The following is a 26,493-nucleotide window of genomic DNA, read 5'->3' as shown; positions in this document are numbered from 1 at the left end:
TGCCCACCCACACACACCTGTCCAGCAGGACACACCTGCCCAAGGGCACTCCTGCCCAGAGAGACATAGCCTTTCTACTTTTGGGACCTGAGTGTGGTGTGTCCCCAGCCGCTGCCCCCTGTCCTCCCTCCTGCCCTGTCTGGGCTGGGCTGCCCAAGAAGCTTGCCCAAGATGCCGCTGATTTGAATTCAGAACCCAGAGTAGCCACTGGCCAGAGTGGGGGAGACTGGGAGGCCTGCAGCCGCCACCCGTGGTCAGGCTGGTCGAGGTGACACCATCTCTCTCTCCACAGTGGACAGCAGGTCAGGTCTCCTCATCAGTGGTCCTCAGAGGAGTAGGGGTAACAGCAAATAAGAAAAGCCCTAGGGGTGGCCACTCTGCCCGTTCAGAGGCAACAGCAACAACAAAATAAAGCCAAGTTGGTGTGCGTGTGACTTTGCGGGCGTGGTGAGAACAGCTAGGCGTCTTCACGCTGCTGGGTGTCAAACTGAAACTCTCCAGCTTTAAGGAAACCAGATGCTTTTCTTATTGTCAGAGTGGTGTGCAGGCTGCCCTGAGCGTGCACACACACACTCACATGCACACCCAGCAACACCTTCACCTTCAGACATGCTTTTCTCTAGCCCAGCGCCCCAGCCCCTTAGCAGAGGGCTCTGCTCCCAGAGGCAGCAGTCTCTGCCTTCTCACACGTGGGACAGCTTTGCTGCGGGGGTGGGGGTTGCAACTCTGGAGGCTCATTTTATCGCCGGGCCAGGGCAGTGATCTGTTCGGTGAGAAAAGAAAAGGCCATTCCCTGCCTTTCCGCTGGGCTCCTGGAGACTCCTGGAGACTCTCAGGCTTGGGCAGTCTGGGTGGGCTGAGAGCCCCGCTGATGCCCAGAGGGTGGGCTGAGGTCTGGATGCCAACTTGCCTTCCTATTTGAGCCCAAACAGCCAGGTTTCCGGGTGGGCAGAGGCAGTGTGCAGACTCCAGCACACAGGGCACCTCTGACTCCTGCTTCACTTTCCTCCCAGCAGATCTCCGAAGACCTGGGCAGCGAGAAGTTCTGCGTGGATGCGAGTCAGGCCGGGGCCGGCAGCTGGCTCAAGTACATCCGTGTGGCGTGCTCCTGCGAAGATCAGAACCTCACCATGTGTCAGATCAGTGAGCAGGTAGGTCTGGGCTCATACCGGGGACTTCTGCCCCTTGGAATTGTCCCTGAGGACGCGGCACCAGGATTGGCGGAGGTGCCGAGGCAAGGGTTGTTTGAGCCTCTCTAGGGACATCTGCCAAGCCCTGGCCTGCAGTGGGGGCACTGTTTGGTGCTCGGCCAGCGCTGACTTCAGGAGAGCTGACTCACCCCGGGAGGGCTCCATCGGAGCCTTGCTCAGGGCCCCTGCCCGAGGCTGGCAGCTCCTGAATCCCAGGATGGTGGTTCGGGTGGAAAAGAGCAATGAAGCAGGCAGGACCCCAGATCACAGGGTCCACACTTCCTGCAAATGCCGCTTCCCCGAAGGACACGGGAGAAGCATAGAGCGGGAACCGTCACTACAAGAATCCATCTAAATGGCACTGTTTAACCAAATTTTCCGAAGAGTCAGCACCGGCCAATGAGGCAGCCACTCAGGGGCCTCCTAGAGCCTCCAGGGCCTCTGACCAGCCTGCTGAAGGCCTTGGCCTTTTTGGCACAAAGTCCCTGTGAACCAGACAAGAGACACCTTCACTTCCGTCCCTGCCACCTCAAGACTGAGGCCCCCACTAAGCTCCCTGGACCCTTGACCTCCACGGCTGGTCCGCACCACCACCGGAACAGGCGTCCAGACCCGCAGGCTGATTGGGGAGAAGATGCGGAGTCTCTTTCTACTCCAGAAGGCACCGTATCCCCAGAGTTGGTCGCTGCTTCATGAATGTCTCTATTCCAAGCTTGCCAGTGGCCCCTGGAGGCTCTTCTCACTCTCAAGCCAAGTCTCCCAGGCGGCATTTTCCACCCTGCGTTCTCAACACCGTGCGTTCCTCAGGGTGCCTGGGGTCCCCGGCCCCTTCCATCACAGCAGTCTGGTTTTTCCTGTAATATCTTGGGGTCATACATGAGATTTCATTTGCAAAAAAGGAAAAAAGGATCCTATGGCTGTGAAAAATGTGTGTGAAGACCACATCACGGAACATTCCCGGGTAGCCTGTGCAAGCCATTGAAAGTGGTTCAAGGCTCTCGACTATGAGAGAAACAATTTTGCACTAAGAAATGCAGAGAGCAAACTCCAGGGAGGTCCCGCAGGCCGCGGCTGGCTGCCAGGGGCTCTCCCTCATTTGCCGTCCCCTTGGCTGTGGAACAGAATCTCCACCGAGCAGTTGCCCTGCTGGACAAGCTCGTTCTGGATGGGGACGTGAATCTGCTGTACTACCAGGACTTCCGTGGCCTTCAGTTAGAGCCAAAACTGTTTAAAATAACTTTTTCTGATTGAAAAAAAAAATACAGAGAGGAAGCAAAAAAATAATCATAAACATAAGAACAGAACTGAAAAAAAATATTTTCCTTATTCCAGATGAAAGTGAAATTGGAGTGAAGGAAAATGGGGCTTGAGGTGCATAGGAGGACGGGTCTTTCCATCCTTTTCTGGGGCTCAGATTTGCAGACAGTGTGTGTCCTTGGTCGTCCGTTGGGAAGCCGAGGGGCAGGGGCACCACAGGGCTGGGCCAGGGCTGTGCTTTTGTGAGATGCAAACTATAGTAATGAAGGACCTAGATTTTTTTATTTAAGAAATAAATGTTTATTAGAACATTTGAACTAAACTTAAGCAGTAAAGTGGGTATCTTTATGTGTCTAGCTTTGTAAAAAACAAACAGATGTGTAATCTTCTCAAAGAGAAGCCTGTATTTGAGAAAAATCTTCATTGTATTATTAATATTTCAGGGAAGCTTTCCTTTTAGCTACATATGAGGTCCAAAAGGAATGGACTGCTTTGCAGCCAACTGTGTTTCCATGGTCAGGACCAGGGGGCAGAAATCCTTGTTGCCAGGATGGAAGAATGATCCTGAATCCTGATCCGTTCCTTCCCTTTACCCCGCCGTTACCCCACAGTGCCGACTCCCTCCAAAGCTCCGACTCCCTCCAAAGCTCCGTCCTAGAGTCAGAAATATACTTGGCTCTATTACCCAAACCACAGATAATGTCAAAACGACTGGGATACCTCCTGACCCGCTAGACGGCTCTCTCCAGCACCGCCTCAAGGGATTCATTCTCTCTGCTTTAGGTCCGTAGGCTGAATTAAAGCCACAAACCCAGAGGGAATTTGAAATGCACATTTAAGCAAACACAACGCCAAACTGGCCCAAAGCAGAGAGAAATTCCTCCGCTCAGGGCACTTCTGACCCCTCAACCTCACTGTGAGACCCTTCCCCTCCGAGGGGCAGAGGAGCCCTCTGCTCTGAGAACACCCTCATAGGTAGCACAGCGGGTGACGTCGGGTGTTACAGGGCCACCAACGCTCCTGCCCATGTCCCCGCAAAGGTGCACCTCTGAGCTGGATAAGCCACGTGGCTGGAATGCCCGGGAAACGCCCAGGAAAGCAGGAGCCGGCCGGAGGCTGGAGGAGACTCGCTGCCCAGGCACGGGGAGTGAGGTGGTTGAGTTGGCAGCTTCTCCTCCTGAAATCTCAACCGTGAATTTCAGTTATCAAAGGAAAATGAGCATTGTGTGGGACGTATTTTCCTTTGAATAATAATAACATTTAAACACTAAAAATATGAAAAACTGCTCTCAGAAACCCATAGACTCTCGTATGAAATGACTTTTAGCAATGCCTTTTTGAAAGGAATATCATAGATTTCAATCTAGTGTTTAAACGCTCTCTCGTGTGCGCTGTGCTGGCCACGTGGCCTCAGTGGAACGTGTTTCCATTCTCTGGCCTTGACCACGGAAACGTGGGTTCCTGCAAAGCAACCTATTTGACCCTATGCGGATCTCAAATAAAAACTGCCCTGAAATATTAATAAAACCAAGATTTTTAAAAAGTTTTTAACAGCCTCTCTTTGAGAAAGAAACATTACATGATACTAATGCCATTTCTCAGATTTCCACCATGCCAGAAGTTCCACCAGGATTTTCTGGCACTTATGAGCACCACACTCCCCCCCACACAAACACACACAAGTGACCAATCCTCTCCCTTCCTCTCTGTCTCCCTCTCTCTTTCTCTGTCTCTCTTTTGCAAGGTTGCACACACACCCTACCTCTAACACAGCACAGACACAGAAGGGAAGGAGCCCGAACATCTGAGGTCCGTAAAACAACGTCGAGTCTGCCAAATTGCATTCAGCAGGGAAAATATTTCGGTCAGAAAAGCATCACCGTCATTTTGAGGTTCGAGGCATGTGACCTCAGCCCCCATTCTCAGAGGAAAAGGAGACTGGGGCAGAAGATGGTCCAAACATCCTAAAAAGAAAGTTCTGGAAGCCACAGCCTCCCAGAAGAGATGAGCTCTCCTGCTGGGCAGAGGAGAAAGGTCGCTCTGAACTGAAAACTCAGGTCGATATTCAGATGGGCACCCAGGCTGGGGCTTTCGTCCTGAGTCTCCTGCTAGTGGCAGCCAGGACTTAAGCAAACACTGGGGCCTGGCCTCCAGGGTGCTCCTGTGTCCTTGGGATGAGACCCACACTTCAGGGGCACTTTGGAGGCAGGGTAGTCACATACCTCCTCTGGCCCATCCCGGGCTCCTCCTGGCCTTCGCTGGATGCGGGCTGCTGCACATTCATATGGGGTCTGGGGGCGGGCGCCACCCCCATGTCCCTCATGGTTCAGTGCAGTGTACTGGCGCTCTAGCTGACGCTTTCGGGCGCTCCAGGGCACCTGCTGAGCTGGGTGGTGCAGCACCCACAGGCCCAGTTCTGACATTCTGGCTGCTCAGAAGCCTGCTCAGATCACTGACCACGTGTCCCTCTCCCTAGCATCCCCTAACATGCCCCAAGACACCTGCCCTGTACAAAAGAGGACCGGCTATCTGCTCCTCCACAGCCACTGGGGAGAGGCAGGGGACAGAGGCTTGAGAACATGTGAGCCCCAGAGCTTGGAAAGACTCAGCAACCGGCCAGCACCTCCCCAGAGGCTCCCCGCTGCCCTGCCGCCCCACGGTGCCTCACGGACGGAGGCAGGACCGGCTGAGCTGAGGGCAGCATGGAGGCCCGGATACCCTCCTTCCCAGGCGGGGCTGGCCCAGCACCCTGTCCCTCCCCATCTCAGGCCCCATGGGCACTGGACCGTCCTCTGCATGAACGAGAGCTATCCCCACGGTGTGGGGCTGAGGGGCTGCTTGTGGGCGCCGCCTCCACGTTCTCATCTAGCAATGAGATTCCCCCTCCTGGCCCCAGGGGACCTCTTGAGAGGTGACGGGGCCCATCCCCTGCCCTTGCTCTCTAAGGCCCATCCCAGCCTTCCTCATGGCTCATGGGAGAGCTGAGCAGAGGCAGAGGCCACATTGGGTCATGAATTTGCTCCTGGGCCCGGTCGTGTCGCCCAAAAGGGGACTTGTGGTTTTCTGTTTGCACAAAGAGGCCCCAGATCACAGCCAAGGACACGCTGGCCCCTTCCGAGGCCAAGGGAGCAGCTGCTCCTGAAGCAGCACAGGCTCTCCGGGGAGGTGCGGGGAGCAAAACCTCCACGCACACAGCTTGGGGGACCGAGCCTTTGCCCTGGGACTTTCAGGGCAATCGGATTGCAAGGGAGGTAGGGCCTTGAGGTGTCAGAAGTCATTGTGGGGGACTTTGACTTGCTGCCTCATCTGAGCATGAGCGGAAGAGGGACCCTCGGGATCTCCGTGCACTTTTTCAGGGGTGCGCCCGCCACGATCCTCCGGCTCCTACTTTCCTTTTTGGAAAATTCAAGACACTCAGATCTCCCCTGGGTGGTTCTTTCTCCTGTAATTATGAACAAATGAACTGGTTTGAAATGTTTCAGGAGGCACAGACAGGGGCAGTTCCTGAATTTGTTTTAACTTTAAGAAAGAAAACAAGAGCTTGGCGATGAAGCGCCCACGGGGGTACGCGGGAGGCAGGGAGGGGACTCTCACGCCGGTGCTATTTGTTTTCTGGTTTTCCTTTTTCTCACGTTGCCTCAATAGGGCAAGAATGTTGGTGGTTGGATGTCAACTGGCTAGTGGGGTGAGGATGGCAGGGGACGGGGCTGAGGTCAAACACGAATGTCAGGGAGCCAGACTCGGGTGCAGGCCCCCCAGTGTACCTCGGAACGGCTGTGGGGCTCTCAAACAACCTGCAGCACCCCTGAGTTGAGAAAAGCAGCCCCAATCTGCACAGTGCCCTGGGGCTACCTGGGCAGCAGACAAACCCTGAAACCCCAGCGCCTTCCAGGGGCAGAGCAGGGGTCCCGGCGTCCTCCGTGGAGCAGCGCAGCCCCCCCGCAGAGCGTGTTCCTCGAAGGCATTGTGTTAGAAGAGTGGCCGCCGGTGACCAGGCAGCACCGTGTGGACAAGAGCCCACGCTGGGTGTGCATGAGAACCCGGGGTCTCCCGGGTTGGCGGAGGGCATTTCTCTTTTGCTTTGTCATCCTGGGCTCTGACCCGGGTCCTGCGTTTCTGTCTGGGCGTGTGCCCTGTCAGGGTTGGGATTTTAAACGGACGGCATCCAACACCCATCATCTTGTTCTACCCTGACCCCAGACATGTCCGTATTCCCTTTGCTTTTATCTCTCACAATTTTTTTTTGTTTTTAGACAGAGTTTCACTCTTGTTGCCCAGGTTGGAGTGCAGTGGCACGATCTCGGCTCACTGCAACCTCCGCCTCCCGGGTTCAAGCGATTCTCCTGTCTCAGCCCCCCAAGTAGCTGGGACTACAGGGGCCTGCCACCATGGCTGGCTAATTTTGTATTTTTTAGTAGAGACAGGGTTTCACCATGTTGGTCAGGCTGGTTTCGAGCTCCTGACCTCAAGTGATCCACCAGCCTCGGCCTTCAGAAGTGCTGGGATTACAGGCGGGAGCCATCGCCCCCAGCCATTCTCATAATTTTTGTAAATTAAAAATCATAGATTTTTAATTTGGTCAGGGCACGCAGGAGCCTCCAACCATGAGATACAGTTTACCCCGTTGAAATGGGAAGGAGGAGGGCAGGGCGCTCCTTTGAGCATTTCATAACCAGCTTACAAAAGACTTCCAAAGCATATTCAAGTTGCTTTGATTCCCATTTTATGGGGCCCCCTTTGGAACAAACTGATCCTCTTCTTGGTGAAAAAAAGGTTGAAATTCAACTGTGCCATCTGAACGCCTTCGCAAACCACCTGTCGGGATGTGTATATTCCTTTCCTGCTCATCACAGGCTCACTTTACTAGAAGAAGCTATTTAAGAATGATCAAGGTAATTTAACTGTGGACCCGTCATTTTCATTTTTATAATCCAGATCCAAACCACACAACTAGAAACAGATAAGTGTACACAGAGTTTTATTTCATGTCTGATCGCTAGGGAGGTGACGGCATATCGCACACAACACAATAATAAAACTTAGGCTTAATAAAAATGCTTCAGCCATGTGCGGGAGGAGAAGAATGTGGCAAAGCCCGGGACCCAGCGGGCTTTTCCTCGCTCTGCCAGAGGACAGGACTATCTGCAGTCCGGGAGCCTGACTGTGGTCTCCTCCAGCCGCTTAGCACGGAGGAAGCCGCGAAGCGAGTCCGGCCAGAGGGAGGCTGGCGAGCACAGGCATGCACAGGGGAGGGAGAAAAGAGACCTCTGTCCAAACCCCAGCACTGCACATCGGGGTGCTGCCCCTGCTGGCATTTAGAGCACCATCACCACTACATGCTCAGCTCCTGGGCCAGCCTCAGGGCTTGGGGGATCACAGCACTTTCCCACACTCATAGCACGTGGAGACAGCAAGGAGTTAAAGTGAAGCCGGGAGCAGCGCTGAGACCCAGCCGCCTCGCCTCGGGGGAAGTCCTGAGAGCTAAAACCAACAATCCTCAGACCCACGTCCCCTCTCTCTCCCGAGGCCAGGTGAGAGAGGCAGACTGGGTCACCAGGGGAATTTGCTTTTGGGAAACAGTTTGGGAAGAATTTTGATTCCACTGGCTGCTTTCACGTGTTTTGTGAGAAAAGCCTCTCGCACAGCAAACTCAAGCACAGTTGAATTCTGAAATCCAGAATGGTGAGCGATTGAGTTTTTTTTCCAGTAAGCACACGGAAGGAGGGTTCACCTATTTGATTCAAGCCTGCCTTTAAAGTTTCTTATACTGGTCAAAAAGAGACAAGAAAGCCCAAAAGTTCGCTTGATGGAAAAAATTCATTTACTCCAGGAAAGAGAAAACAGGAAGAGCCGCTGCTCAGATTCACCCCAGTGCCTTTTACTCTGCAGTCTGGTGATTCCCACCTGGGGGCATTTACATGGAGTTTTTCGTCTATGTATATTGTTAAATTCTATGATTAAGCGGGAGTGAAAACCGTACCACTTAGGGCTTCATATTCGAAAGTCGTCTCTTTTCTTGTGAATTGATTTGATATTTTAAAAAACTTTCTTTAAAGACCTGTAAGGAGAAGGTATCCCAAAGCTGGCAGCCATTGTAAATTTAAATGATTTCTGTGTCTTAAAGAATATTGCGGGGGAGCAATGATAGGAATTTTCATAAAAGGCTCCGCCTGAATGAACGCTGACAAACCCGGAAAGCCCAGCCTGACTCTAGGCTTTTCGCAGGCAATTTCTCTGCCTTCTGTTGAGAACGTGGCCATTTATTTGTCGCAGAACTCCGTTTACCTACAAGAAGCCGCCTCTTTGTGTCTGGAAAGTGATAAAAGGGGGAGAAAATAGGCAGGGTCATGCTCATGCTAAATACAGTTTGAATTCCGAGGACCCGTGTTTCGTGTGGTTCACCCATGTTCAGCCAAGTCATTGTTGTTACAAAGAGACCTGAAGTGTTGGAACAAGGACTTAACTTCAAATCCAGTCTGTTTGGCATCATTATTTTTTAAAGCCATTTAGAGCAGACATTTATTGGCGCTAGTAAACTCAGCTGTTTTTAAGCGGGTTCCCCACCCTCTCAGATCCTTAAACCAAAGAGAAAATTCCAGCCTTGCCCGTGCAACACAACCCCGGGACACAGGCACGACTTCAACAGCGCAGCGGACTCAAGTGTTTATAAAAAGGCATAGATGCTTAGATGCTGTCGCTTAAGAAAATATACTGTTCTTCTTCCTTTCCGGCGGCCAGTCCCCCTCCCTGAGGCCGCTGCTGGGGGCTAAAGGCTATCAGAAACTCCAGACTTTATTTTTGCTTGAACAAACTTCTCCCACCACGCTGACTTAGTGCGGTCTGAGCGGGACCCACCGCGGGTCGTACAAGGAAGGAGGATTACAAGCAGACGGCAGGAATGTGCAGGGAGCTGCAGTCATAATTTATGACAGGCCCTGCAGGAAGGGGCCTGCAGTACAGTAAATGCGCAATTTGTGACGCCCTCGAGCCAGGAACCGGCCCAGGCTGGGTCCGCAGACGCCGGGTTCCCACCGCAGCCGGTCTTTGTCCCGGGAAGTCGCCTGACCCCGCCGGCCAGGAACAGTGGCGTTCTCGGCGCGTCTGGCTGATAAGGCCTTTGTGACACCGGGGACAGGCTGTAAAAACGCAGCCGGCTTTTGTCTGCACCTCAGCGCCGCTGGCAAGGGCGGGGCCTGCGACTTCGGAAAAGTTTGCGCGGATTCCCGTTCACCTCTGACCCCCAGAGCAGTTGGAGGCAGGCCAGGGACCCCCGCCCCGCCCCGCCCGGCCCCGCCTCGGGCCCTGCGATCAGCAATAATAGCGATTAACTCCGACTGCGGCTCCAAGTTCCGTGGCCAAGGCGCCCTCCTCCTGCAGGTCTCGGGCCAGGGAGGGGGCGCCCGCGGCCCAGCCGCCCTCCCGCCGTGGCGGCTCCAGGGCAGTGTCTGCGCCGGAGGGCAGGGTCTCCCGGCACATCGGGTGCCCTCGGAGCCGGAGTGGGGTCCCAGGAGACACGGGGGCCCTCGGATTGGGGGAAGAGGTGGGGGAAGGGGTTTCCTTCCGCAGCCCCGTGGATCAGAGAGGGAGGCTTGGCGCCCTTGGAGCTGGGGTGGGGGATCCCTGGAGGACCAGCACCCTTGGGTGGGGGGCGTCCCAGGAGATCTGGCTGCCCTGGGAGGGTAGGGTGTAGAGAAGGGAGTCTGGGCGGTGTCCTGGGAGTGTCTGTGGGCTTCAGAGAGGGAATGGGCTGGGGGCGGGGGTCGGGGAGGCTCGGAGGCTCTCGGAGGGGGCCAGGCGGAGGATCCAGGAGGACCGCACCCGGCCCCTGTCTGCCCACCAGCCCTCTCCCCGCCACTGGAGCGGAGCTGAGCGGCGGGGTGGGCGGGAGGATGCCAGAGGTCTCACACCAGGACCCTCGACTTGGGGGGGGGCGGCCTGGAGCCAAGGGGTGGGAGGTCAGGGTCCACATCGCCCTCTAACAGAGACCCTTGAGAAGCCTCTGATGCGCCCGCTGACCCTCCTCTCTCCTGCCCAGTGCCCGGGCCAGGCCACCTGCCCCAGGGGCGTCAGCCGGGCCGGACACTCAGCAGCCCCTTCCACCTGCGTCTGCTACAATGCCACTCGCCGCACGGCTCTCAGGGTCACCCAGGCTTTGTCCCAGCTGGCGCTTCTCATCCTGCACTTTGGGTCCAATTTTCTAATACAGTGGCTCAAGTTTCTTTTTCGAAAAAGAGACAATTATTCAGCCACTGTGTGATTTTTTTTTTTTTTTTTTTTGGATAAGATGATACAAAACTGGGGTCCTAATAACAATGGGTTTAATTGAAGAAGTTACCATGGGCCAATTTCTCCTCTCCACTTTTACATCTCCTCATAATTTTAGCAACTTACCTGATGCACCCTAAGGGAACTTCACACACTGCTGAGAGAGGCTGTGCGCCTGCTGTCCTCCCGCGTGAGCGCGTGCGCCTGCTGTCCTCCCGCGTGAGAGCGTGCGCCTGCTGTCCTCCTGCATGCAGTTCCTGTCTGGGTGTCTTGGGAGTAACAGACACTGGGCGTTACAGTCATGCTGTGGCTTCTGTGTGTCCTTTGAGAGTTCCTTGGTGTCATTCTGGAGTCAGTTGGGACTGGCAGACTGTAGTGAAATCCACAATGTGGGGGACATGGGGAGGAGCACGCAGGGGCCACGCCCAGCCCTGTCTTGGGGGTGCCCAGCTGTGTCCAGCCACAGACCCCAGCCAGGTCCAGCTGCTGGAGAGCCTGGCCTGACACAGGATGGTCAGTGGGGATGGGAATGTCACCCACAAGGATGGCCATGTCCCCTCCATCCCTGGGAGCCTTTCCCTTTCTGAGTCTAGAACCACTCTGTTTTCTTGGAGGAGCCTCAGCCCCAGGTCCCGCAGGGGCAGATGGATTTCCCTTGGGCTTCTCCCCAGCCTCGCAGCCAGTCCTCCGGCCAGGCCTGCAGGTCCCTGGAAGCTCCCCAGTTACTGTGATCAGAAGAGAGTCTCAAACACCCACATGTGTGGGATGGGCAATGATTCTCCCAAGAGAAACACACCCACCGCCAGACACTCCCGGACCAAAGACGCAGCGTTCCTGGTGCGGGCGGCACAGCCCATGCCCTGACCCAGGCCTCAGATGGCCCAGCCTCCCCTTTCTGAACTTCTAATTTCCTTCATCTCGACCACCACTTCCACACCCCAAGACAACCTCCTCTTTTCAGGAGGCCCCGGCAAGCCACGGGGACACAGCCCCCAACAGCACTGTTCAGTGAGTAGAGTTCCAAATGGAGGTCCCCTCGCCCCCAGGGCTTGACCAGGCTGCAGAATCCACCTGAGCCCACCAGTTCTCAAGGGTGTCCTCCATCCCAGACTCTCACCTGTGGGGTCAGCCTCAAAGTGCCAAGTTGACAGTGGGCACATAGTCCTGCCCACCCCAGGCATCCTGGCTGATGGCATCCCCACTCATGGAAGAACCACAGCCCCGTGTCCTGACCCACTGGCCAGGCTCAGCTCATGGCCACTTTCAGAAACAACCAGGTTCACTCCACACCCTGAGCTCCCCCTCCCCCACCACCACTGGCAAAGGATGTCTCACTTACATACACGAAATTGAACAAAAGAAACTTGAGAACCCACCCAGGTGGGCTCTTGGTGGAAGCAGGGCTCTGCTGTGCCCCCAGGACACCCCCAGCTGGGAACTTTGATGCGGATCCTACCTATTTAGTCAGCCACCCCCTTTATGAATGTCCTAAAACCCAATAAAGCAAATTAAAAGGGGACGCAATTCCTTCTGTGCATACTCCGCAAAAGTTCCAGAGGAGACCCTCTTGGTGGCAATTAGAGGAAAATCAAGTGCAGGCTGAGCTGCTTCCACAGTGTGAGGGCTGAGTGTGCACTGAGAGGCTCTCTAGACACCAACAAACCACACTCACCCTTTCTCTCTGGTCTCTCCATCCTAGATTTACTATAAAGTCATTAAGGACATTGAGCCAGGTGAGGAGCTGCTGGTGCACGTGAAGGAAGGCGTCTACCCGCTGGGCACAGTGCCGCCCTGCCTGGACGGTAAGACCCCTCCCCTGAACTGGGCCACGGCCCCTGGGAGACCCCAGCCCACCAGGAAGAGGAGCAGATGCCTGGGAGGACCCAGGGCCTCTCATCACCTTAAGCCTCCTAATGAAGGCCAGGCGGCCCCCAATTGCCGGGTGCCTCCATTTTTGCAGACCCCAGGCCGGCAGAAATTACCCGCCCCCACAAAGGCTCAGCCTAATGGCTTTCTTGTTCCTCTTCCCTGGGGCACCCAGGAGGCGCACCCGGAATTTAAGAAGGGCTTCGGGCAGTGGGCGAACTGATACCCAGTGGATTACAGCTTTGCAGTATCAGGGTCCCAGGTGATTTTTTTAAAACTGTGTTTTATTATTGCTATTATTCTTATTAGCAGCAGCAGCAGCAGCAGCCTTTGCTTTCCCCGGTACTTAAATGAACAGACACACACCAAGCCAGTTTTGTAGCTTCGAGGCATTTCTGGCTGCCCCAGAGCTCTCTGCGGTGTGGAAAGATTTTGTTCCATTGAAGAGAGTAGATGATGGCGTGTGTGTCTTTCAAAGCAAAATGTGCATCTGTAGCTAAAAGTCCAAGAGAAGTGTGAGGGGAAGTTTCATTCGGCGGAGGGAAAATGCAGGGTCTGAGGTGGGTCTCACAGTGGTGCGGAGCTGCCCCGCTCTTCCGGACCGGGCTGTGGGAAGCCTTCCGAATTTCCTTTTCCCTAGATGGGCCAGCCCCTCTCTGTCGAGTAGAGACGGGACAAGTGAGTTTCCCTTTCACCTTCCTCCGCACCCAAGTACAGCTGAGAGGATGCCTGAGAAAATTCCAGCCCCACACAGATGAAGGCCATTCCTCTGTCCCCGGCTCTGTCCTCTGATGGGGGCACAACTCCGTCCGTGGAGGGCTGGGGGCCGGGAGCAGCAGGGCAGGGATGGTCACGTCATGAAGCCATGTGTCCATTCCCCTACGGGGTCCTGGAACAGCTGGCCAGGAAAGGCTCTGCGGGCAGCGGGGCCCTGGCCCGTCGGGCCGGTCCCTCCGAGCAGACGGCTCCAGGGCTCGAGCCTAACTGCTTTTCTTTGGGTGAGACCCCACAAGTGAACAGGAGCGCAAGCTCCCTCCTGGCCATTTCCGGAGCTGGTGATTCCTGCTGGTGCTGGAGGCTGAAGGGAGGCCAAGTGTTCCTGCTTGCTTCTTGGACCTCCCCTCCAAACACACCGAGGCTTCATGATTAATGCGGTTCACTGCAAGTTTCTCCAAGGAACCACTCTGATTTGACGGTGACGGAATGGTGCTGGAATTAGCAGGAAGGCTCTGAGATCAGACATGGAGAACTCAGCCTTCATTTACCCTTTCCATCAGTGAGCGTGGCCCAGCCTTAATTTACCCTTTCCATCGCCGAGCGTGGCCCAGCCTTCATTTACCCTTTCCATCGCCGAGTGTGGCCCAGCTAGCGGGGTCCTTCCTTGGTGCAGTATCCGTTCATGTCCCTGGGTGTCCGAAAGGAAATGACCACAGAATGACAGTTTAACAAGCGGAAGCCTATCTGCATTCTCCTCTCCAAAGTTTGGTTTGATTTAGGACATCGAGAAAAGAAAAATAAATTGCTGAGATCTGGGTAGCAGGGGGGAAGGCCTCATTTTCCTTAAAATAATTATTGAAAAGATCTGTGAATCTCAGACAGCGCACAAGAGCTCCAAGAGACAAATCTACTTGACTTAAGGAGAGTGCTTGACTATGGAATTTCATTTGTACAATGAAATTTCTTTCTTCCAAAAGGTTTTTTAAAAACCTTGATTTCTGCTCCCCACCCCCCTCCAGCCCCTGATATTAAATAACCTGGGTCTACATTTTCCTAATAATTTATCAAACATCTGTGGGCTAATTGCTTGCCACACATAATAGCCCAACATCAAATATTTGACTTTCCCTCCTCTTTCCTGTCAAGATCGTGCCTCCCCAGTAACCGCCTCCCCCACCAGTTAAACTCTGAATCGCACAGAAAGAAAATGCAAAAATGTTCCTCACTAAGATAATTATCATAAAAAATCTTTTATCCCAACCCCAGCTCAATGCAGCCAGCCCCTTATCACTGCAGGAACTTGGAGGAGGCTCTCGAGCTCCTTTGAGCCTCGAGTCTGGTAGATTAGTACGTAGACGCCACATAATTGTGAACCCCTCGGCTCTCCGGGGCCATTAGGCACTGATTTATTTTTCTGTTACATTCCTGCTCTGCCATGAAAGTTGCTGATGGAACTTCAGATAGGCAAGCGAGGCGCAGATATCACAAACAAGATGTGAGGTCACCACGGCGTTGGCTCAGCTGGCGTAGGTGACAGGTGGATGCTGTTCGGTAGTCAGGCACCCCCGCCAGATGAAGAGAGTTTCATTTCCAATCACTGTTTTTTGTGCTTTTGTTAGGAGAAGAGGGCTTAGCTGGAGACCACGTTCAGGTAGCAAAGAAGACACAGGAGGCCCCTGGGGGCCAGCCCGCTTCGGGAGAACCGAGCCTCTGCCCCGCAGTCCCGGGGCTGGACACATTTCCTCTGCAGAGCTGCGGCTCTGTCAGGAATGCGAGGCCCATTTTCACACAAGTGACTCAGACCGTGGGGAAGCCACTTTCAGATGCATTTGACTTTGTGTTTTGTTTTTACACGTACAATGGAGAGGAAAGAATTCTCTTTCGTGAGAACTTTTTGCTCTTGGGAGAAAATAAAGAAAGTTACTTCCATTCCAATATGCTTTTCTTTTGAGAAAGCCTCCCGATAATTTGCTTTTCCTCTCTCCAGAAGGGGTCAAGAGGAGGCAGTGCATGGGGCACAGAGCGTATGAGCCAGCCAGATCGTGAGATCAGAGATAATAAGATGGGAAACATTATCGAATAGGTCATGTTCTTTCAGCATTTCTTTAAAGCAGAAGTTTCTTGTGCCGAGAAAGTGAAAATGCCGTAAACTGTGCCCCCACTTCCGGCCCCTCCACGAGCCCCCGGGGTGTACTGGGGGCCAGCCTTACCTGCCTGGAAGACAGCCGGGAGACCCATCACATCACTCAGTAAGGGCAGGCCAGGCTCGCGTGTGTCCTGTCCCCGGCCCTGTCCTCTGATGGGGGCCCAGCTCCGTCCGTGGAGGGCTGGGGGCAGGGAGCAGCAGGGCAGGGATGGTCACTGAAGTCTGCTCCATCACGTCCAGGGCACCCTCCAAGGCCATTGGAGTGAGAATCGGACTGGATTCTCACTTGCAATCTAAATTTTTATTTTCATCCCAAATTCTAAATGAGAACTGGAAAAAATAAGTTGGTCAGTAATATGAGTAGGTGGGGCTGGCATTTCTTCTTGTCTTTGTTTTCAAATTTCAACTTCTGTGATTGTTCTTCATTGGGTCCAGAAAGAGTAAAATAAAAGCTGGCATTTCTAACTGAATCACGATGCTGGCTGGAGGCCCCCATCTCAGCCTCCTTCCAGCCCGGGACGTTGGAATCCACCCACAGGCAGCTTCCCGGGCCTGCGGGTTGGCTGTGTTCCGCAGTGGTCTTGGTGCTCAGATCTGCAGGGCTTGTTCCCCAGTGAAAATCCCAGTTTCTGAAGACAAGGGAAGGCCTGAGAGGGAGTGACGGTGAGCATCCCTCTGTCACAGGCTCACCTTGCTTTCCCCAAAACCCTCAGTGGGAAATTGGGGCCCTGCCAGCCCTGCTTCCTGGGCCCCAAAACCATGGGCAGGCTTCAGGCCCACTGCTCCGCCTCTTCCTTGAAAAAGCAACTCAGTCTCGCCCAGCCTCAGTTTGCCAGTTCTGAAGCGGGCATGCGAATATCATCGCCCTTCCCTGGGTGCTCGCAGGTCCATGCAAGGCTTCAGTGCCTGGATTCTCTTAAGCTCTGAGGACAGGACATGCCACGTGGGGCTCTCACCAGACCCCAGGGGTCAGCCTTGCCGCCCACATCATTTGCACAGTGAGCACTTTCTGAACAATCTGCAGGCTTGAATCACATTTCAAGGTGGCATTTTGTAGACTTCTGGGGTGAGTATTTCTCACCCACTTCCTCCCAGTCTGTGTACCCTGTCCAAGGATCTCCCCAGTCCGTGCACCCTGTTCAAGGATCCCTTCTGTCTGAGGATCTCTCCTGTCCAAGGATCCCTTCTGTCTGAGGATCCCCCCAGTCCATGCTCCCTGTTTAAGGATCCCTCCATCTGAGGATCCCTCCTGGCAGCTCCTGGGTGGGTTTGGTTTGTTCATCGAGCGTCTGGGAAGCTCTGAGTGGCAGCCTTCCCCGGAGAGGTTTGGGGCGGAGGCTTCCAAGCCCCAGAGGACGGAACTGAGGTGTGGACTGCAGTCCTGTGGGAAGTGGACTACGCAGGCTCTGGGCATCCTCTGGCTTTTTTCCCTTCATGATCTTGTTTTCCCCTAAACCAGTGCTTTCCTGAGGTTCAGGTTAGCCAGCAGGACCAGGACGCCTGGACACCGGCTGAGAACGAAATCGCAGTGTTTCATGCATCTTGACCGGCAGTGGTGCCTGCCCACTCACCCCCAGTGCACACACCCCCGTGGCTCCTCTCGGCCAGGCACCCCTTCCCTGTCAGCCAGATACTCACCTCTGTCCAAAGACGGCAGTGAAAATCAGATCTGGAGAGCTGGTGTCTGTGCCTTCGTTGGCAAGGGTGGGGGGGTGGTGCCATCCAGTGTGCCTGCTGTGGTCTCTCAGGGCCAGCACCCTGCTGGAATCCCCACCTGGGCACCTGAGGCTCAAGGAGCCAGGCTCTGAGGACTCACCAGGGGTGCTGGGGTGGCCCAGGCCAAATAGCAGCATCTCCACCCTTAGGCTCAGGGAAGCTTCCAGTCAGCAAGGAGGTGCCACTTCCGGCAACCCCCGCACTGCCCAGACTGCAAAGCAGCCCACCCTTTCCTTGGGACTCTAAAGGCCTGTGACCGTGGTGGTCTCTGACACAGGGAGGGGACAGGAAGTGAGAGCGCTCTTCCGTCTGCCCCCATCCCCTCCTCTCCTCAGCAATCCTTAGGTTCAGGCCTTTGAGCCAACGTTCAGACCAAGTTCATTAAGACTCTGCTCAACGCTGGGCAGTGGGTCAGTCCTTGTGCACACGCATACACACCAAAACACACATTCCCACAAGCACACAAATGCACACACACAGATCACATGCACACACACATCACATGCACACAAACACAAACATGCACGTTAACATATGCACATTCATATACAAGCATGTGTACACATATTCATGCGTGCACAACTGCACTCCCATTGGCATGCACACACAGACAGGTCAACACACAATGTGCATGTTCACACACGTTCATATGCGCATGTGTGCACATCAAACACACATGCACACACAATACACATAGTCATCCCTGCACGCAAACATATATGTATAATATGCACTTATGCATACATAACACAAATGCACACACATGCAGACAGAAACCCATGCATTCACACTATGCACCCACATGAACACACAGGTGCTCACATGCCTAAACACAAAGGCATACACAAACCACACATGTGCAGGTATGAAAACATGCCGATACACACAAATATTCACACATGTAGGTGCATGCAGAAACACACACCCTCACACACATGCACATGCGTACTACCCATGCAGCCCCACACAAACATGGGTGTAAGTGCATAGACACGCACACACAGTCACACAAAGATGCACAAATGTGGTTGCAGATATGCTGATATCCACACTTACATGTGTACACACAGCTGCACGCTCACGCCCAAGACGCCCCTGTGCACTCACACAGTGGTGCACACACCATTGTTCAATTCATTTGGGAAAGAGCTCAGTGCCAGCGTTCTTTCCAAGCTGGGGGCTGAGGCGTCTTGTGGGGAGGGGCCTCCTGTCTTAGATGGAAGACTGCTGCCCAGCTGCTGCAGGCAGGGGAGGCGGGGACGGGCCCAGAGCCCCCCCACCAGGATGACAGCTCCAGGCCGATTGTTTGGCTTGGCAAGGCGGTCAGGATGCTGCCTCGTAAACTTAATAATAGCTGCCCCCCTTTTAATTTGTTTGACCTTGACGACAATAATTTATTATATGCACTGGAGCTCTGTCATCGTTTTTCTCCTGATTCATAAACAAAGCACTTGGCCCGGCTTCCTCCTCCACTCCCAAGCTCGGGGCCTCCTCCAGTCCACGGTGGCTGCCTGAGGCACAGGCAGGGCCGGGTGTCACTCGGGGCTCCCTCTGAGGCACAGATTCGGGGGTCCTTTGGTGCTGCCCAGGGCTGGGCCCTGGGGACTCCACATGCCTGTTTCCAGGACAGGCTGGTGGGCCCCAGGATGAACCCTGGCAGGAGGCAGAGCAGGGCTGGCCAGCCTGGGTGCAGGTCCTGGGGCACCGTGGTGAAGGGGCCAGGTCTCCAGAGTCCCCTAAGAGCCCTGGGCTGGGTCTCTGGCTCTCTCACCACCGCCTCGTTCTGTCTCTTGCAGAGGAGCCCACGTTCCGCTGTGACGAGTGTGACGAACTCTTTCAGTCCAAGCTGGACCTGCGGCGCCACAAGAAGTACACGTGCAGCTCGGTGGGGGCTGCGCTCTACGAGGGCCTGGCTGAGGAGCTCAAGCCTGAGGGCCTTGGAGGTGGCAGCGGCCAAGCCCACGAGTGCAAGGACTGTGAGCGGATGTTCCCCAACAAGTACAGGTGCTGCGCCCTCCTCTGAGTCTTCCCCTCCCCCGCCTTCCCCCGCCTCGCCCCCCAACAGGTGGAGACAGGTGTCCCCTAGTGGGACACACCCTGGGGGATATGCACCCCTGCTGGGACCCTGCAGAGCAGGTGCAGGGTCCCGTGGCCAGAGCCGCATGTGTCCCCTGGCTCTGACCACAAATGTCCTGGCCCCAGAAAGCCACCTCCTAGGCTCATGGCCCTGCCTACCAGCCCGCTATGGGGAGAAACTAGAAAGGAGAAAAACTCAGGCCTGAGCTGAGATCTGCAGCCGCTCAGCCCAAGGCTACTTCTGTAATAAGGTCCTAGGCCGGGATGGGGGTGGCAGCACCCACCACTGAGGGATTCATGGTGGCGCCACCCTCCAGACACAGGAACGACTCCCTCTCAGATGGCAGGCAAGAGCGGGAAGGGGTCACCCCATCCCCAAGACACCAGCCCTGCTCCCCACCGGTGGCAGCCGCCTGTCCCAGCGGGGGCTTCAGAGACATGAGCGGGCCCACACTGGCCCTCCCCTGCCCTAAGACCAGGCAGGAGCCAGGATCTGGGACCTGGGCGGCCTTAGGGACCTTTGACCCCCTGGAACGACAAGATTCCTGGTCTCTCTGGGGAGTAAAACCAGGACGTTCAGTCCAGTGCTGCAAGGAGCTAAGGAGACTTTTCCAGCATGGGCCCCTCCTCCTGCCTTTGAGGGTTTCCTCCAGGACAGCCTCGCAAAGCCAGAGCAAAGCCCATCAGGCCACTAACCGGCTATGTGATTGCTGGGGATTACCGCCCATCCGCACCGCTCCCTGGGGACGGCAAACCCTCCACCCGGAACAGATGACTGAGAAAATAAGCGTTTGGGCAAATCCCGACTGCGGCCCTTCCCAGTAAATGCCGCTCAAGAGGGTCCGTGTTTTCTTTACATAAACACATAAATCACAATTAACAACAGGGGAAAAGATACAGTCTCCTGATGCTCGGGAACCAGGCGTTTCTGATCTGAACGGATGGCTGGGCCCCGTAATTAACGAGCCGTGATATATCACTGCTTTGCTCATGAAGATTAACGGTCATCCCTGGGACGGGGGAAGCCGGGGGTCCCTCGAGAGCAGGGAATTAGAGCAACTCCTTCATCCAAGTGCAGCGGCCCCTCCCAGCAGCTGAGCTCTGCACCCTTCCGTGTCACCTGGAGACCCCCGAGTGACTCCCGGCCTGCCTCCTTGGTGTGTGCCCAGCACTCAGAGGGGCGTCCTTGGATTTTGGGGACTTGCCCCACTCCTGGGTTCATGCCAATGTTGAACCCCTTTTTTCTTAGGCCCAAGCTTAGCCTCAAGGTCAGGACCATCTTGAGAGGCACCCAGGGGGTGTGGGCCGGGATCCAGCACTGACTCCAGCCGCCCTGGGGGTGGTCTTGGGTGAGGGATAGAACCGTCCAGGTGCCGGCTTCCTCATCTGCTAGGGGAAGGCCACTTCTGCCCCTTACACCCCGGCCATCACAGAGAGGAGGTGGGCAGGGAGACGCCAGCATGTGCTCCGTTCCCCGGCAGTGTGGTGGGGGCTGCGCAGGGGCACTGGGAACAAGCTGTGCGGGGTCGGGGTCCCCTCCCGGGCAGAGGGTAGGTAGTTGGGCCCCACAGTAAGCCCCATCCTCTGCACAGCCTGGAGCAGCACATGGTCATCCACACGGAGGAGCGTGAGTACAAATGCGACCAGTGCCCCAAGGCCTTCAACTGGAAGTCCAACCTCATCCGCCATCAGATGTCCCACGACAGCGGCAAACGCTTCGAATGTGAAAACTGCGTGAAGGTAACATGCAGGGCAGCAGCATCTGAACCCCGCCACAGCGGGAGGCTGCAGACGGGCGCCCGCTCCCATGCTCCCTATACCCCCTAGTCCAAATGCAGATGGAGTGCAGCAGAGTGGGAGGAGGCCCCTGTGGTGGCTCGGGCCCTTCCGTGTTACTAGGAGGGAAAGGAAGTCTCAGGGAAGACTGTGTCCCCCAGGTCAGAAGGATCAGGGCCGAGACCAGAACCCAGGCCCCTCCCGGGTACGGCTCCTGTCCTCCCGCCAGTGTGGAAGGAAGAGGCTGTGGGGCTGAGCCTCCACCCCCAGCCCGCCAGGGTTGCAGCGCCACGGCTGAAAACGCTTTCTGCAGCCCTGTCTCACGCAGCCTCAGTTCAGGAATTGTTCTTGAGGAAAGCAGCTGGGGAGGCTCCGTGGCTCACTTAAGGCCATCCAGCGGGTCCTGGCTACAGCAGAGACCTGTCCCTGCTCGGTGCAGACCGCAGCGTGGCAGGAGAGACAGGCAGGGCCCTGCTCTCACAGCTGGTTGGTCTGGCAGCCAGAACCAGGCCAAGGCGAGTGTCCAGGCAGGGCACGAGCCAACGGCGTCCATCTCCCCAGGTGTTCACGGACCCCAGCAACCTTCAGCGGCACATCCGCTCGCAGCACGTGGGCGCCCGGGCCCACGCCTGTCCCGACTGTGGGAAGACCTTCGCCACGTCCTCCGGCCTCAAGCAGCACAAGCATATCCACAGCACCGTGAAACCTTTCATATGTAAGTGGTCGCCCAGCCTGGCTGCCGGTCCTCCGAGTGCGCGGATGCTGTGGGGGTCGGGCCGAGGTGTGCCGTCCCCCAAGGTCTCCCCCAATCCAAGGGACCCCAGTTTGTTCCGAAAGCACTCTTGGCAGGTTCTGACATCTGTGCCATGTGCAGCCTGTTCCCTGGCAGGCACCCTCTGAGTTTGTCCCTCACTGCTCCCCTTCCCCATCCCGTCCTCCTCCACGGCTCCCTTTGCTTCGCCTCACAGGGGCTGGAGGGGGGCAGCAGGTGATGGGAGGGACCAGGGTCCTGCAGAAGGAGCCGGACCCTCCCTCCCTGTGGCTACTCCCGTCCCCCGAACTCACTCCCCACCCATGCCGTTCTGTGCTGCCCTGCACATGGCAGTCCCAGCAGACGCCCGCTGGGATTGTCAGGGTGGTGTCTCTAGGAGGCCCTGCGTGTGCCCAGCGCTGCTCCAGTACGGGGGCCAGCCCTAAATAAAAGAGCAGCTGTCTTTATGGGGCTCCTCGCACACCAACGGGAGAAGACAGGCAAGCCAGATAAGCAAGGCAGCAGGCACAGCTCTGGGTGCAGCGGTGCAGGGTTACAGCCTCACAGGGGGCCGGGCTGGCAGCCTGGCATGGGAGCTGTGCCTGCCTGTTCGATGAGAGGCGTTCCAGCAGAGATGCAAGGAGAGTGAGCCCTGGGCACCTGGGGAGGAGGCTCAGGAGGGAGCTGTGAGCATAGAGGCCCCGAGGCCAGGGTTTGTTTGAGGAGTGAGTGACGGGAGTGAGAAGAAAAGGCCAGGGGGTGGCTCATGCCTGTAATTCCAGCACTTTGGGCGGCCCAGGCAGGAAGATCACCTGAGGCCAGGAGTTTGAGACCAGCCTAAGCAGCATAGTAAGACCCCATGTCTACCGAAAAAAAAAAAAAGTTGTTTAATTAGCCAACCATGTGGGTGTGTGCCTATGGCCCCAGCTACTCACGGGGCTAAGGGCAGGAGGATGTCTTGAGCCCAGGAATTCAGGGCTGCAGTAAGCCAAGATCACACTACTGCAGTCCAGCCTGGGCAACAGAGCAAGACTCTGTAAAGAAATAAAAATAAATAAGAGAGAGGTAAGATGTCACCGGGGCCGGGTCCCAGGACCCTTGCAGGCCAGTGCAGGGACTTTGACCCTAATTCTCAGTGAAGTCAGAGGCCTCTGAAGCGTCCTCTCTGCTGGGCCTTGTGCCGAGTCATCCGTTCACACACACATTGTGTCAAGTCATCGCTTCCCAAGCATTCTTACGTGGCATCCTCACAAAAGCCTGAGAGTGGGGCCCTTCTGTCTCCAGCTGTCATAGGAGGAAAGTGAGGTCACAAGATATTAAGTGACTCTGCGCTCAAGGCCAGGCTGTGGAGCCCAAATTTTGGCTCTGGGGGCCCAGCTCCTGGCCCCTGGCTGGGTGATTTGAACCTTCCAGGCTCTGTTGCATCAGCACGGAGAGGAGGGGTGCTGGGAGCTTGGGAACTTGGACTCAGGTGTTCTTGCCGATGTAGGACCACTCGGGCACTGACCACTTGCACAAGAACTGATGCCTGCCAGCCAGCCAGGCCCTGTCAGCACCTGGGCTGTGCCCGTCCCACCACCTCCCAAGCCCCAGCGTCCAGCCGTCCTGCTAGGGGTGACTCAGCCCCCAGCCCAACCTGGGCCACATGCCCCCACCAACTGAGGAGCCAAAGGGAGACGGAGCTCTCCCTGCTGGCCGTTCCACAAGTACCGTTTTCCCATTTGCTGACCACTGATCTCCCAGGAGGAGCCTGCGCGCAGTGTGCCCGGCTCTGGTGCCCCGATGCGCAGTATCCCTTCCCTCTGGGAGAAGCCAGCACCGGGCAAGCTGGGCAGGAGTCAGGGGCCGGGGTGGGGGGTGACTGCTCCCAGATGCAGGTCAAGTGACTCCCACTGCGAGAGCGGCACCAGTCAGTGCCTCAGATGATAGTGTGGAGTTCTTTTTTTTTTTTTTTTTTTTTTTTTGAGACGGAGTCTCGCTCTGTCGCCCAGGCTGGAGTGCAGTGGCCGGATCTCAGCTCACTGCAAGCTCCGCCTCCCGGGTTCACGCCATTCTCCTGCCTCAGCCTCCCGAGTAGCTGGGACTACAGGCGCCCGCCACCTCGCCCAGCTAGTTTTTTGTATTTTTTAGTAGAGACGGGGTTTCACCGTGTTAGCCAGGATGGTCTCGATCTCCTGACCTCGTGATCCGCCCGTCTCGGCCTCCCAAAGTGCTAGGATTACAGGCTTGAGCCACCGCGCCCGGCCGATAGTGTGGAGTTCTATAGCAAACTCAGAGGCACAAACATTGGACCTAGATTTAAACATCCTTGCCCCTCTGGGCGTGCAGACGAGCATTCTAAAGTCCCGTTGCATCACATTAATGATGTGTATTCCAGGAGCTGCAGCACCCTGGGCGGCTGGAGCCTACAGTTCCCACCACACTGCAAGCTGCTCCCCATCCCGCGTGGAGGGAGTGAGGACAGGGAAGCTCGGCTGGCCCTGCCTGGCCTCAGCAGCTCTTGCACCTCTTGTCCACACTCCTGGCTCCCCTTTGTGCCTTGGCTTTTGGCTAAGGGGATAAAGCTTAAAGGAAAACCCTGGAGATGGGCAGATCGGGTTTACAAAGACCTCATTCCCTTAGAAATTAGATCAAATACACGCAACACAGCCCCGGTATCCCCCAGGCCACGGCACAGCGTCCTTTGGCGCACCTGTGGAAGGGGGTCTTCGGGCTTGGAGAGGAGGATTTGCAAACAGGCGAGGGAGTCCAAATAGTCTGGCCCTTTCCAGGAACGGTCAGTTGCTTGCAGGAAAGGTCACAGTCGTGCAGGCACTCACGGCCAGACTCTGTCCACCCGCTGGGTGACACACCCATGGCACAGGCCGATGGAAGCCCTGAGTCCCCACCTCACTGGCCACACAGACGGAGGGGTGTCAGTCCTGGTGATGTCTTTCCCACCAAGGAACTCACCTGTGCGCTGGGGTGTGTACACGCAAGTGTGTGTGCGCCTGGGTATAAGAGAAAGGGGGTAGGGAGAGCGGAGAGGAGAACAGGAGAGAGAGGAAGTATATCCGGGAATGAGGTGGACAGGCTCCCACTGGGCACTTTTCAGAAAGGGCCTTTGCTCTAATAAGTGTGTGCGTGTGTGTGTGTGTGGGCACGTGAGCTGGTGCGTGTGTCGGCATGTGTGAGAGTGTGAGTGTGGGTGCGTGAGCTGGTGCGTGTGTCGGTGTGTGAGTGTGGGCGCATGAGCTGGTGTGTGTGTCAGCATGTGTGAGATTGTGTGAGTGTGGGCACGTGAGCTGGTGCAAGTGTGTGCATGTCGGCGCATGTGAGTGTGGTCACGTGAGCTGGTGCGTGTCAGTGCATGTGAGTGTGAATGTAGGTGCATGAGCTGGTGCATGTGTCGGCATGTGTAAGAGTGTGAGTGTGGGCACATGAGCTGGTGCATGTGTGTGCATGTCAGCATGTGTGAGTGTGTGGACACACGAGCTGGTGTGTGTGTCAGCACATGTGAGAGCGTGAGTGTGGTCGCGTGAGCTGGTGCACGTGTCGACGTGTGTGAGAGCGTGAGTGTGGTTGCGTGAGCTGGTGCGTGTGTCGGTGTATGTGAGTTGTGCAGGATTGAGTGTGAGTGTGCATTCACACAGATACCCTGCAAGGAGAAGAAACTGCTGTCCAGAGCAAGCACCAGCCTGGACCCTTCCCATCTTGGCAGGACCCTGGGGGGGCTCCCTCTGCAGGCGCTGGCCCCAGGTCCGGTTCACTGGCTGCCCAGGCCGTCCTCCACCCTTTCAGGTCACTGCCTCCCTCTGCCAGCTCTGAGCCAGCTGAGGCCATCCCCAGGGTTCAGGACCTGCCCCTGCATGGAACCCAGTCTCTCCAGTCCCCTCCTCTTCCCCAGTCCCTCTGCAGATCTCCCCACTTCAGGGCCCTCCCTCAGTGAGCGGATGGGTGGGAACCAAAGGTTCCTGAGCCCAGGCACAGCCGCTGGCCTGGGAGGCCCCTCCTTGGAGCTGCCCTGGGCCAGAGGCTGCTCAAAGCCAGTCTCTCCAAGTCAGGACGGCAGTAGCCACTGACCAGGCACCACTAGGGCCTGGCAAAGGCTGGGGTACAGCCAGGGTGTGCTTGTTTGGCCAGCAGGACTGAGGGCCTCCCCAAGGGCCAGGAAGGTGACCGAGGGGTATCATAGCCCCTCTCTGGGGAGGGTCACCTGTCCATCAGCAGCCCTCCAGAGAGGGCAGATTTGATCAAACGAGACCAAGTTCTTCTCCCCTCAGCCTTGCAAACGCCCCGCCAGGCTGGACGAGCAGGAGGGTAGAGCGGTTAATATAAATAGATGTTGTGATGAAAGAACATGATAATCTCAGGGAAAAAACTCCCAGCTGGAATCGAAGGAGATCAGGCCGCCGATCATTTCTGGTGAGCGAGAAGCTTGCTGAAATCATTGTTTCCACTGTGCTGTGTTTAGGAAGCAAATCATCCTTCAGAGAGAGAGAGACACTCGGCAGGGTGTGTATGTGTGTGTGTGGTATGCGCGTGTGCGCATGTGAGTGTGTGTGGTGGGTGTGCATGTGTGTCGCATGTGTGCATGTGTGTTCTGTGTGGTTGTGTGTGGTGTGTGTGTGTGGTGTATGTGTGCAAGTGTGTGTGTGGTATGTGTGTATGTGCATGTGTGTTTGGTGTGGGTGTGGTGTGTGTGTGTATGTGCGTGTGTGTGGTGTGTGTGGTGTGTGTGCACATGTGTGTGC

The 26,493-nt window shown here is 56.0% G+C and overlaps 1 protein-coding gene across 4 annotated transcripts in view; it reads left to right on the top strand.

Annotated features, from left to right (window-relative positions):
- Window positions 1–549: 549 nt before the first annotated feature.
- Window positions 550–26,493, top strand: part of PRDM16 (PR/SET domain 16) — a 51,947-nt gene continuing 26,003 nt past the window's right edge. For 3 of the 4 annotated variants that reach the window (XM_031934827.1, XM_031934826.1, XM_031934828.1), the window contains exons 1-6: window positions 550–770; window positions 1,017–1,151; window positions 12,412–12,514; window positions 18,954–19,161; window positions 20,826–20,973; window positions 21,571–21,724. In XM_031934827.1, coding sequence (XP_031790687.1) covers window positions 1,131–1,151; window positions 12,412–12,514; window positions 18,954–19,161; window positions 20,826–20,973; window positions 21,571–21,724 — 634 coding nt within the window. In that variant the 5' untranslated portion in view covers window positions 550–770; window positions 1,017–1,130. Of the gene's footprint in view, window positions 771–1,013; window positions 1,152–12,411; window positions 12,515–18,953; window positions 19,162–20,825; window positions 20,974–21,570; window positions 21,725–26,493 lie in introns of all 4 variants that reach the window. The other variant, XM_031934829.1, reaches the window with a different exon arrangement.

This window comes from Piliocolobus tephrosceles, chromosome 1 (assembly GCF_002776525.5).
Source record: "Piliocolobus tephrosceles isolate RC106 chromosome 1, ASM277652v3, whole genome shotgun sequence".
Taxonomy (NCBI): Eukaryota; Metazoa; Chordata; class Mammalia; order Primates; family Cercopithecidae; genus Piliocolobus; species Piliocolobus tephrosceles.
The sequence above is the reverse complement of the archived record's forward strand: the minus strand, read 5'-3'. Positions and strand labels throughout refer to the sequence as shown.